Below are 13,499 nucleotides of genomic sequence, written 5' to 3'. Positions count from 1 at the left end.
TTCTTAATTATTGTTAACTGTAAGAGGAGCTTAAAATCTCTCCCCAAAGGTTCATTAGGGGGAGTCTATGAATGGACACACACAAATGTTTGGCACCGAGTAAACAAGGATTCAATAAATGTTTGTTCTTTCCTCACCTGTCATCCAGCTCAGGCTGCATTTTTGTCCCTTATCTGCTGTATGTTCCTATTTCATGTCCAAGGACCCATTTCCTCTCTCCTGTCCCTATGCCTTTTCCATAACTATCCCATCAGTTCTCATTGTCAACTTATTCCAGCTTTCTAGGATTTACATCTTATATGGAGCCTGATTAATTTCAACCTCTCCAAGTGCCCAATGTAAGGAGGTCAGGTAGGGAGTTTCCATTTCTGTCCACTGCTCCCCTAATTGCAGTCCCGTATTCTTTGAGGTGACATCCTAAAGCTACATGCTCCATGTGCTCTGGAACAGGAGACCTACAAACAGCCAACCACATTGCCTTAGGCATGTCCCTCAAACTCTGCAGATCTCCTCACTGATAAAATGAAGAAGTTGGCTTGGATTCAATGACTTTTATGGTCTAGGGATGTTGTGACACAGTAAGGAATATATGTTTGGTCTTTGTCCCTGGCTCCTGGGACAGAACTCCTAAAACCCTTGGTACTTCGAGTGGTTGAAGTGAGAGGAGCATTTTTTATTGCTTATTATAAGCTCATTCCAACCACATTCGAGTTTATGCTGATAAGGTCGCTCTTGGAGAATGGGGCTGGTTGCCAGAGAAACCAACTATGTGACTAGAAAGTTGGAATTTTCAGGGCCCCGTCTTAGCCCCTGGAGAAGAGAGAGGGGGAGAGAGAGGAGATTGAAATGTATAATAATTTAATCAATCATGGCTATGATAGGAACCTCCATAAAAACCTAAATGAAGGAGTTTAGAGAGTTTCCTTTTTGGTGAACAGATGAAGGTGCTAGGAAGGGGTTTGCTGGAATAAGCAAGGAGGCTGTGCCCCTTCCTGCATACCTTGTTCTATATAGTGCTTCATCAGTACCCTTTGAATATCTTTCATGATATACTGGGAAATGTAAGTAGATGTTTCTCTAAGTTTTCTGATCCATTATAGAAAATTAGCAAACTTGATGTGGGAACCCCTGATTTAGGGCTGGGTGGTCAGAAGTGCAAGTGACATTATCAGACTAGTGATCGGCAGCTGAAGTGGGAGCAGTCTTGTAGGACAGAGCCCTTTACCTTGTGGTATCTGACACTAACTCTTGGTAGAAGTATCAGAATGGAATCAAATTATAGGCTACCCAGGTGGTATCTGAAGAGGATTGGAGAGTAGCTTGGTGTGGGGAAAAATGCCCACACATTTGGCATCAAAATGCGAAGTACAGCGAATAGCTTGTTTTTCTTTTACTCCTAGTTCTACTATTAACCCAACAGATGGCCTGGGCTACATCATTCTATCATCTTTTTTGAAACCCTATTTTCCCATCTCTAAAACAGAAATAATAATACCTGATCAATTAGCCGAAAGTGTGGTATTCAAAGTATCAATCAACTGAATGAATATAGGAGCATCTTGGATGGTAGGGGACTTTGCAAAGGAGGTAGCCTCTTGCAAGTGGCTATTTACCCACCAGCAAACATTTTAATATTTTAATAATTATCATTTTTCAGCTAGGCATGAGTACTGGCTCTGGGAGGCAGCATGCACTACTGTTATGATTCTACAATGGTGAATGTGGTGCGGGATTCAATTGGGTGCACATTCCACCCCCCCCACCCCCTTAAACACGTTTTCCTATGTTATCCTGCTTCATAGCACAACATATATTATCATTCCATGTTTCAATGAAGAAAATTAGAGCAAGCAGTTACTTCATTCAGTATCCATGCTGACAACAAGCACAATATTTTCATCTGATAATCTTACTTTTATCCACAAATGATTATCTAACCCCATACAGACTTCTTCCAAAATGCCCTGCTCATCTATTTTTAAAAAGGATCTTTCTCTGAACTCGCATTTGAAAGGGCCAGCTCCTGGAGGATGGAAAACACCTGTATTTAACAAGATTATTTGTAGCCATATGCATGCAGTAAGAATCAATCTCCCTTGGAAGCTGTTTTGCCTATGGCTACATTTTCATTCCGCAATTGTAGGGAGGACTGAGGATAAGGAGGGACAGTGGCTTGAGGCACAAGCAAACCTGTAATGGCTTGGCGTTGAGGAGGTAGATCCTGCTGCCTCCAGGCCAACTGTACAACCCCTTGCATATTCTGGTCCCCATGTAAATTCACAGAAAATGCAGATACCATTGCTAATTGCAAGGAGCAGAAATACAAAGCCAAAGACTGAAAGTAGTCCCGCATGTCAGTGGCTGCTTTATACAGAGGTCTCATTGCATATTTAAACAACTGAGCAAGGACGTAAAGAATGCTGCCCAGCTGGGAGAGAAAAGGCTGCCTTCAGGACTTGTGCTGCCTGGGGAAGGGGGCAGTAGGCCCATGGATTTACAGCCCCCAGTGTGTTTACAAGATGAGTGCTCTAATTCTGCCAGGTGTTACAGCAAAAGTGGGGAAATACAAAGCTCTAGGGAGCAGCAGGACCTGGGGGAAGCTAAGGGATAAGTGATTTGCAGGTCACTTCTCCTCCTCCCACTTCAACTGGGGCCCCCATCAATTCCAGACATGCCAGCCCTAGCCCTAACCAAATCCCCAAATTTACACTCACCTTCTCGGATCCAGGGTGCCCAATACAAAAACGCAATGCACCATATATTTTCTTGCTGTTCCCCAAGTTTATAATGCCATTAGTGTGATATATGATGGGCTGGTTTATGGAGAGAGCAAAGTAATAATACAGAAAGGAAATACCCATAACCCTAATGGGGGAGGGGGAGATGAGATTGATGGAAAGTGCCGCCTTTGTCTGGAGAAATAGCAACCCAGTAATTGAATATTTGAAGTAGGGGGTGGTGAATGGGTTGGAAATAAGTTCTTGATCTGGGTTTGGCTTGTTTCCTCAAAGAAAGTTGAAGGGCATGGCAGGGGTACTTTTGTTTCCTTGGGTTGGACCCCAGGGATGGCTGCCTGCCGGAAGGGAAGTAGAATGATAAAGTATTGGTCTGGTTTCCCTCCAGAGTCTAGCCAGGGGTAAATGCCCTTGGCCTACTCTGCCTCAGGGCATAGGGTTTCTTTCAGTACCAGGGCAAACAGCAGTCCAGAGACCTCCCGTGTCAGCTCTTCAGTCTTAGAACAAACCTGACCCTTAGGATACCAGAGTTCATGATACTACTTGTCCTGGCTCTACATATCTTCTCAGGGATGCTGGGGGTAGTGGGGGATATTGGGAGACTCTTGCAAGCACAGCTTTGCAAATCAAATAGAATTCATTTCACCTCCTCTGATCTTGTAACTGTTCTCTGGAGTAAGCATGCTGGTTGAACTTCAAGATGAAATGTGTTGCTGGGAAGCTCCTCTCTGAGCCCTATGTATACCTGTGGGCCAAATGTGCATGGGCTTCTAGCAGAGCCCCACCAGCACAGTGCCGGGATAACTTCATTGCCAGCTCACTTTGCTCTTCAGTTTCAAGGAGAAATAATAGCAAAATAGTCCATTGAGGACCAATTCATGCCAATGAATTTGTTTTTCTACAGAAGTTCCTCTTTGATCCCCAGGAATCACTGTGACTAAGTGTGTGGGCCAGATGAGGAGGTTCAGGTGGACCTGTGGAGGAGCCAGGAGCTCCAGAGCCACGTGGGGACCAGTGGCTCTTCTAGCTCTGTAACAGGCTACCTAACAAAAGGTCATTCTGGGGGGTGAAACAAAGTCTCTGGGGACACTGGGAGAACAGGACTGAGAGCAGGAAACACTGTCACTCAGTTTGCTTCACCACCTTCCTCTTCTCCCTTTTCTTTGTCGTGCTCAGGCTCTGGCAGCTGATCTGAGTATCCATGGTTATCACAATGTGATCATTCGTAGAAAAAAAATCATGCCCTGTAACTAGAATATAGTTGCCATAAATGACACATGTTATTGGGCATTCTATTTCTACTAATTGTAATTACGCTGGAATACTTGCTGCTCTTATAACAGCAACAATCACCCACCAGTTCTTCATTCCAGACCAAAAACTTTGCCTGAATGTGCTCTTTGCTCAGGGAAAAAAAAAGAGGTAATTCAACATTCCTGGTGATAGTCAACAAAGCCAATGTTGAAAGTGGAAGAGACACAGATGAAAGCTTTCCAAAGGATACAAGATGGTGCTGGGAAAGTGAAAAACCACCTGGCAGCCTCACTCCTGGTTAACAAAAGGACCCTGTCTGCATCTCTCCAAAAAGGGTAAAGGAGGCCTTTTTTATTTTTATTTTTAATTTTTTTTGGTACCAGGGATTGAACTCGGGTCCTTGTGCTTGTGCAGCAGGCGGCGAAACCACTGAGCTAAATCCCTCGCCCCAAAAAGGGTAAAGGAAAAGGAGATCCCAGGGACTTCCAGAAAAGTCACTGAGGCCTGTGTCTCCCCTGCATTCCAAGGGGTAGCTCTGGGCCTAATGTCCAGGGGAGCTGCTGGCCCTGAGGCTATGAGGCACTCTCTAGGTACAACTGAGAGCCCCCATCCTTGACATCACTCTCTCTCTTAATAAGAACACTTCTTTGGTATGGCTTTCTCTTAGGTGCTTTCCAGTTTGTTTCTATTTACAATTGCAGAATGCCAGAGATTAGGTAGACCCATGACCTTGTTTTATGGATCTCTAAATACAGATCTCACACATCTTTAAAGCTCTCACAGCAGCTTGCTTATGGAAAATGCTTAGGGTAATGAAGGATGAATAATTATATCAGACCTGCTGTAGTTTGGATCTAGATGGATCACAATGGCCACCAGTGTGTAAAAGGGTTGCTCCCCAATGTGAGACTATTGGGAAATAGTGATGGAAACCTCAAGAGGCAAACTTTATGGGTGGTTTTAGGTCACTAGGAGGTTGCCCTGGAAGGGGACTGTGGGACAATGGTCTCTTATTCTCTTTTTCACTTTCTGCCTGCCATGTAGTGAATAGTTTGCTCTACCAAACTTTTCTTACCATGATGTGCTTCCTTGCCATCAGCTCACAAGGGATGGGAGCACCTGACCATGGACTGAAACTCCAAAACTGTGAGCCAAAATAAACCTTGGTTTTGTTTAGGTTGATTTACTTCAGGAATTTGTTATAGTAGCAGCAACTTGATTAACAATAAGTAGTAAAACTCTGGACTATAATGCTGTGAATAAGTTCTTCCTCTGGAATAAAGAGAGGACACTTGTGGCTGGGGGCTTCCATAAAGTCACCTTTCAGTTGTGTATTTTTCTTTTTTTTCCTTTCTTCTATTGTCTCTGCCCAGAAACACAAAGCACAAAACGAAGAATCCAAGGGGAAAATTGCTGTATTTCCATTCGTAGCCAGGGAATTTGTTTTGAGTTCTGAAGACAACAACCTCCTTCCCAAAACATAAAATGGCTAGAGAGAGTCAACACTTTCGAAAGACTTCACTTACTTATTTCTCTGTTGGTATATTCACCAGGAAGGTGTTGCTACTACAGCCACATGAAGCGGTCACTTCTGGCCTCACCATTTTCACATTCCAAATGGCCCTGGTATTGAGCTGGGAAGATTGAAACTCTAAGCTTGGACCAGGAGAATATCCTTAGAGCTTCTTTCTCTTAGAGTAAATAAACACCCCAGATAAAGAGGAGCCAAAGTTCATTTCACACTGCATATGATAAGGGAGATACAGTCAATGCCAAGTCACTATGGAGCCTCTCTCTCTATCCACTTTCCAAGCTACCATAAAGATGCTCTTGGGAAATGGAAAGAATTGAAGGGCAGCATCGGTAGGTGGGTCCCTCTCTATGTCACTCTATTGGCCATATTGCTCCAGGCCTGTTCCTTCTTGGGGACTGTGATGGTTAATCTTGATTGTCAACTTGATTGAGGTGAGAGATGCTTAGGAGCTTGGTAAAGCACACTTATAAAAAAAAAAGCACACTTATGGGTGTATCTGGGTAGAGTATGTGGGCATGACCTTGAGGACTATATCTGGTCCTTGATCCTTTCCTTTCTGGCCCTGCTTTCTGCTTCCTGGTTGCCATGACTGAAGCAGCTTGCCATTATGCCGTGTGTCATGAGCTTTCTGTCTTGGAACCAGCTGACCATGTACTGAAACTATGAGCCAAAAGGAACATTTCTACCTTTAAGTTGTGTATGTCAGGTATCTGGTCAGAGCAAAGATGAAAACTAATATGGGGGCCCTGGCATCAAATCCTTGGCAAGGCTCTGTGTCCCCAGCACATTTTGCCTGTGTCAGACATTGAACAAGTCTCGTGCTCAGCTCCCAGTCTGGGTATTTGAAGCCACCATTTTGCCGCAGAGATCTCTGCATTACACTGGGAAACGTGGTGGGGTTTTGATTTTGTTCTCTTCCTGTTCTTTTTCTGAGCAACAGATGCAAGCTCCTTTTGTATATTTAAAAGAAAGAAGCGTGGGATGAGTGGCTCAAACAAAAGAAAGAGCAGAAATTACACACCTATTTCAAGGTAATTAAAAGATTAGCGGCCTTTGAAATCTATCAGATAGCTCAATTGTTCTGCTTTCATTTTAGTCTTGGGCCTCTCTACACATCAAACCTCTGGCAGATATACCCAGAGAGAGAGGCTAGAGAAAGGCTGGAAGCTACTTTGTCCTGATTCCCATCAGGTTACTTGCAGATTTCAGATGGAAACCAGACAGGATGCTTCCTTGGGCTGTCACCTGGTCTTGGGGGCTAGTCTACCTGCCCTTCCACTCCTGTGCCCAAGATAAGGTCTAGCTGGGCTGATGAGATCATACAGCCTTTTACCAGCTCTTCATGCCAAAGTTATGCCCGCCGGCTGTCTGACTCACATCTCTCCTATTACCTTTAGATCCATCTTGTCTTTGTTAGAGAAAAGCACAGAGGTGACACATACACAGGAGACTCACATTCCTGCTTAGAGCCAAGATGTAACTGCTTTCTTCCCCTTTCCTGATTATGAATCAGAGCAGCCACTTCCAGCCAGGCAGACTCCTTGCAGAGGAAGAGGGTCTTGTGTCTGTGGTTTCCATAATCTCTTCTTGTTTCCATCTGAAACCTGCCAGGATCTTGCTAGAAGTTGAGACAAAGTGGCTTCCAGCCTCTCTCTAGCTTTTCAGACTGCTGTATCAGGCAAGGGTTTATGTGTGGAAAGGCCCAAAGGGAAGAAAAATGAAATAAAATGCCATTGAGCTATCTGTTGTATTTCAAAGGCCTTGAGTTATTTAATTGTCTTGATGGAAATTTTCAGATTTTTGCTTTTTCTTGATTGCTCCCTTCATCCCCCATTCAAGCAGGATTTTCCTCTCTCTCTCTGATGCCCTCACCACCCCCTGCTTCTATCTAAAATTAGTCTATCTGCCCACTCCCCACCTGAGATTCCGCAGCCATCCAGACCCAGGTCAAGTGGGATTTGGGCTTAGAATTTCTGTCAGCTACACAGTTTTTCTGTTCCTCTGCAGTAAGGGTGCCCAGCACAGCAGGTGTGGGGATGGGTATGTATTAATCTCCCCTTTCAGCCTCAGACACACAACAGCTTCCCTCTTGCCATTCAGGGTCTGGCCAAAGTCAGGACTCCTAATGGGGTACAAGGCTGGGAGAGGGGGAGAGGGCTATGATGTGCCTCTCTATTCTCTTTGTGCCCTCCCTGTCTCCAGATCTCTGCACCCCCAGGACAGTCCCCTGCTTGTACCACCTGTGCAGGTGTTTGAAGGGGCTGAAAGGTACATCCAGGAGTTGGACTAAGGAGGTAAAGGTGCTGGGCCTGTTTGACTCCAATGTGGGCTGGGAGGGTGCAGGCCAGGCTGGCTGCAGCTCCTGGCAGTTAGGAAAGCTGCACAATGCTGCCAGAGAATTCAGTGGAACCCAACCAATGCTGCATATGTTTGTAATTATACTTTAGGTGTCTATCTTTCAACTCCAAACAACAGCATTTGAAAGCACCCCTTTGCTAGGAACAACTCATGACTCATGCAGCAGCGAGAGCCACACAAGCTCATAAGAACCACCATAATGCATGGACAACTGATTTTTCCAAAATGTGCTTCTACCCAGTGACTTTTCTGTCTTGGCCCATATACTGATAGCCTAACAGAGGTCACAGCATGGGCAGAAAGCATTTGCATTTTGGTGATGAAGAGTTTTAAGGAGAAGAATAAGAATAAGAAGGGAAAAGAAAGACAATGCCTTAGCCATGGAGTCCACCTCTCCCTTGAGGATTTGCAGCAAGGGAGCAAGGGGCTGAGCATCACATTCCCCAGGAGGGCTTGTGAAGCCCACACTGGCTGAGCTCCTCCTGCAGCTTGGCTGGCTGGAGCAGGCACCTCTGCTCATGGGACTGGGACACTGTTACTTTGGGAGCCACACTCTGAGAGCTGCCGCTCTGGCTGATGTCTGCCATTCATTCTTATGCCTCTGCTCCCTTTACTAACTTGTCCTCTTTGGTCTTCATTCATCTCTGTGACCAGTGCTCTGAGAGGTTGAAGATGAGCCTGGATATAGTTTTGTGGTGTACTTACAATTATTTCTAGGATACTTTCTCCATCTCTCTGGAATTGTTCTAGAACTTACCTGATTTGAGGAAGCTCTTCCTGGCCGAGTGGCCTGGTTGCCTCTTTATCTGTAGCTGTACCACCAGGACTAACCCAGAACCCATGGCCAAGTGGAGAGTTTAGCCTCTTCACTGCTTTCATGAAGTGTCCTTAGAGTCCCACTGAGGGGGAAGGCATGGTCCCAGGATTTCCTTTGGCTTCTCCTCTTGAGAGAAGGCCTGCCTTTGTGCCTCAAACTCATGGCAAGGGCCGCTACTATCCAGACATTGGGGACATACCTCGGGCAGCTTCACACGGCCCTCCTGGAAGGAACACGTCTTGGGGTCGTGGGTGCATACGTGCCGGTATTTACACCAGTGGCAGCGGTATGGGCTCTCCACGCAGGACAGGCACCTGGGCACAGGGGAGGAGAGGCACAGATCACAGAACTGGGTGAACCCCAAGTACCAGGCCTATGTCTCTTGGGTCTGGAAAAATATTACTATTCAGAGAAACCACTCTCAAACACAAGATAGGGACTTCTTGGCCAAGAGATAGTTGGCTATTCTGGATCCTTCCCCCATGAACTTCAGTGCTGATGTCTCTGGGACCATCTTGGCATCCTGTATCATACCTCACTATTAGGTGTCCAGCTCTTCCATGAGTCCGCGAGGATACACACTGGGAGGGCAGGGACTGAGTCCTAGAGTTTTGGTTTTTTTGGTACTGGGGTTTGAACTCGGGACCTTGCACTTTCGAAGCAGGCAGCAGAACCACTGAGCTAAATCCCCAGCCCATAGAGTTTTATTAATTTTAATCCTTTTGTATTTAATGAATAACAGATTGTTTTGCACACAGCAATGCTTAAAATCATTTAGGAGATAGTACAGAAGCTTCACACATGATCTCATCTACCTATTCTGCTTTCCTAGGGGTAAGAGTAGAAGGAAAGATTAGGCAACCAAGAAATAAAGCCCCAGACAGCTTCATGCCAAGAAGCCAGAAGCGGGTCCCTAGTGTTGAAACAACTTGTTTCTGCCTGAGACAGCTGGACACCTCCTTCTATGGGGCCCCAAAGAAAGCTAAGCTCTGGACTCACAGTTGCCCCAGCCAGATTGACAAGCCCTAGTTTCACCAATTACCTGTCCTGTCTGGATAGGAACCCAGAGCAGCATGTTAAAGTAAGGATAGCATGAAGAGGTCAGGCCCTGTGGTTCCCAAACTGTGCTCTATGGGACCCCGGGGGTTATATGGAGCTCCTTTGGGGAATGTGCAAGTTGTGGGGAGGCCCTAGAGAGAGGGGTTCCAGGCCCCCTCAGCCCTCCACCAAGTAGCTTCTACTTCCATCTACTTTGTATGTTGGGCTTCCACACCTAATTTCAGTTGATAAAAAGGTTTCTATGCTGAAAAATAAAAAATCTTGCACATCAACAATGTACAGCCCACCCCATTATTTTATAGAGGAAATACTAAGGTAATAAAAGCAAAAGATGAGCAGTGCTTGACCAGTGGGTCAGGTAGGGTTCTAATTTTGTCCTGTGTTCTGGCTCTTTCACCCATTGTAGCTTCTAGCAGGAGAAGTAGGGCTGCCAACCAGGGACAGCAACCAGCATCATGTCCCAGCTCATGGCTGCTCTGATGGGACAGGGTCTGGGCAATGTCAGTTGCTAAATATCTGCTGCTAGCTTGGAAGGAGTACTTTTATTGGTTCTTCATAGAGGATACCAGAGCACAAAATGATTATGTTTCTTAGCTAAAATGACACCACAGTCTGAGCCTCTGCCCTCTATGCCTGCAGTTGGGAAGGAAATGCTTAAGTCAAACAAACCCAGAGCCAGGCTTCCTGACCTTCCCTGCATACCTCTGGCTCCCTCTGGCCCTTGCCAGCCCGTGTCCTGACCTGCACTTCAGGGCCTAGTGGGAGAGTAGCATTCATGTGAGTTGTGACTCCATGGAAGTGTGGTGAAGTCTTCTCATCTCTGCACCAATTTGATCCCAGGAATAGGAAGCTGAGTGAGGCTGGGCCACTTACGAATTATGGACGCTGCAGTTGTAGAAGACGAAGCTGGTGCTGGCAAAGGTCATACCCGTCTCTTTGGACTTGAGTTGCAGCTGTACAACATGGTGGTCCCCTACAAAGCAGAGCCAGCCAAGAGATTATGGTCCCACTAACAGGCATGCACCTCGGGAATGTGGAGCCCTCTGGGATGCCATCAACTCTCACAGGTCTCTGATTCAGCCAAGCCCAGCCCGAGGGCAACCCCCAAAGCAGAAACAGAATGCTGTTTGAATGTACTCTCCCTTCCACACTTTAGCACTTGTTGGCCACAAGTGCTGGAAACCCCTCCACTCACAAACAATGTACACAGAGGCAGGTATTCAAATGTGTATCACATGTGCCATGTTTTTACCAGCCTCACAGGACCACACACACACACACACACACACACACACACACACACTGATGAACAATCAGGAAAAACAATGCACCACCTCACAGGCTGCTGGCACAGCTACTCAGTGGTTTCGTAGGTATGTATAAGTGTGTGCACACAGGAGCTCATTTCCCATCTCTGTCAAGAGAAACCAGTTCTGATGCCACCTTCTCTGGGGAACCCAGAGCTCCACAGGAGCAGGAGGCATTGGAATCCTCAGCTGCTGCCAAGCAGGGGTTGGAGCCCATGTTTAATTCACAGTCCTGACCCCAGGCCCCTACTTCCAGCCTTGTTCTCTGCCTTCCGTTAGAGCCTCATTAATCAATCAGCTCCAAACAAATGTGACAAGCCCAAATGGGAGGGACAACATGGAATCAATCTGCCCAGGCTCACCAGTGTCGAGCCTCTGTCCAGTTCCATCTTTCCCAGGGCAGCTGGACATAAACAACAGGCAGCTGTGGGAAGGTAAGGGAGGAGGAGGCAGCTCCAGGTCAGAGGCCCACCCATGTGAGCAGAGGGCTGCAGGGCCTCTTTTCCCTAGCCTCCCATCCTGGCTTCTGACTGCTTTTCTTCTTTCAAGGCCACTGCAGGCCAGCCAAAGTGGGCTCTGCTGCTGTCCTGGCCATGCCTCCATTCACTCTCTCTGCAGCTGTCCCTTCCCTGGGATGTATGGATTCTTGGGTGCTAATTTGGGACTGAGACAAAAGGCTTATAACAGTCAATTCCAAGGGCAAAGCAGGAAAACTTCATCCCCCCCTTCCTGTATGTAACACACTCATCAACTCACTTCCTTTGAGCCACCCCTGCCTATAGGCTCCCTCAGTCCCCACACATCTGTGATGAATTCTTCTATCCAGGCAGGAGGAGGGAGAGCCTGCTACCCAGCTTTGCCTCTAGGGAGGGAAGCACTCACCATTTTCCGTGATGATCCGGGGCACCTCCTTGGCTGCTGGCGAGTAGCAGTGGATTTGATTGCCTACCACCAGCCCATCCATCTCTGACAGGTCCTCAAAGGTGCAGTTGACACCCGCTGACAGCTCTGGGACATTGTATGTCTCTAGGACCAGCTGTGAACAGCCAGGCAGGGAAGAGAGAGGAAGAGCAACAAATGGAGAAAGAAAAGGTATGGTATAAAGGAAACAGTACAAGAAAAAGAGGTAGACAAAGGAGAGGCAACATTAACATAGAGAAGGAGAGATCAGTTTTGTTATAAAAGCAGTGTGGAGGGGGAGGTGGGATGGAAAGAGATAAAAAAGTAGTCTTATTAGGATCTGGATGCATTTGACCCCAGCAAATGGGAATGTTTAGGGGATTTGTGTGGTGAGAAAACACAGCACAAGATCTCATCCATTGGTCCCAATTTTGGAAAAAATACCACCAATCACTAAATGCCCAGTGCTAGAACTTGGACTGCATCTGCACCCCTTACTCCATTTGCACATGCATTTTTCTCTTTTTTTAGATGAAGATATCATTCCCAGAACCCTTTGCCATTCTTTTGATCATTTTTGGTAGGGCCATTATTCTTATCTTTCTACTCATTATGAGTAGAGCTTCTTCACCAATATTCCTACCCATGTTCCTTTCTTGGGTCCCCAGTGCATAGCTACTTGAAACATCCCCTATCCTGATTCAGAGGTGCTCTTTCTGCTAGACTTGGCCCAGCCCCTCTGAGGGATCTTTGACTCAGATGCCTTTGGTGGGAAGAGCTCTTCCTCCTGGACCCTGCCCCTCCTCACCAGCACGTTGTACTGAGAGACGGAGATGTTGTTGGGATGAACTGTCAGCCGGACACACTGCTTCATCTCTGAGGCAAACCTTCGGGGCTCCCTGGACCGCTCACACCGTTCCTTCCGGGTACACCTGGGAAGGACATACCAATGGTTACTCAGCAGATGACCACTTGGTCCAGGGAGGGACCAATGCTGAGGTCAGATGATTTGAGGATGTGTCCATACTCAACATGCTCAGATCTAACCATTTTGTTTCTTTCCTCAAGTCCTCCACTCTCATGCCCAAGTTTGGAAAAGATGGCCATTCTTCCTATCAGTCACTCAATGCAAAAATTGGAGAATCATCTTAAAGTCCTCTCCTGACCTCCAAATTCAGATCACGAGTTGGCCAGTCCTGTCTATTCTACCTCACCACTCATTCTTAGCTGTTGCCATCCTCCTACATGCTTCAGCAAACTGAGATTAACTTGTGTCTTTAGGAGGTGGAATAAAAAAAATATAATGAATACTGTTACCAAGTGCTAGCCAACAGAAAGGCTTTATTCACAAGTCAGGCTTTATGCATCCACTTTATTCACCAGATCTTGCACTGTTTGATGGCTGGCTCTTCTCCAAAGTCAAAGTGACCATGAAAGGTAAATGTTTTGAATCAATTCAGGACATTGAGGCAGCCATGACAGTTCAACTACATAGACACTCATGAAAAAGGACTTTGAGAACTGCTTCAGAATGT

At 46.3% G+C, this 13,499-nt stretch overlaps 1 protein-coding gene across 4 annotated transcripts in view; it reads right to left on the bottom strand.

The window, feature by feature from the left end:
• Plxna4 (plexin A4) overlaps nt 1-13,499 on the bottom strand; it is a 460,590-nt gene that overhangs the window by 79,774 nt on the left and 367,317 nt on the right. For all 4 annotated transcript variants that reach the window (XR_002386688.2, XM_004856316.4, XM_013076511.3 and 1 more), the window contains 4 exons: nt 12,773-12,896; nt 11,947-12,100; nt 10,631-10,730; nt 8,898-9,012 (listed from right to left, as the gene is read on the bottom strand). Coding sequence is in view for 3 of the 4 variants with exons in the window: in XM_004856316.4 (XP_004856373.2) it covers nt 8,898-9,012; nt 10,631-10,730; nt 11,947-12,100; nt 12,773-12,896 (493 nt within the window). In the remaining variant the exon portion in view is untranslated. The remainder of the gene's footprint in view (nt 1-8,897; nt 9,013-10,630; nt 10,731-11,946; nt 12,101-12,772; nt 12,897-13,499) is intronic.

The sequence above is a fragment of the Heterocephalus glaber genome, unplaced genomic scaffold, assembly GCF_053883595.1.
Source record: "Heterocephalus glaber isolate CG9 unplaced genomic scaffold, H.glaber_assembly_v1.0 deba00000546, whole genome shotgun sequence".
Classification (NCBI taxonomy): domain Eukaryota; kingdom Metazoa; phylum Chordata; class Mammalia; order Rodentia; family Bathyergidae; genus Heterocephalus; species Heterocephalus glaber.
Note: the sequence above shows the minus strand (reverse complement) of the source record. Positions and strands in the feature narration are given on the sequence as shown.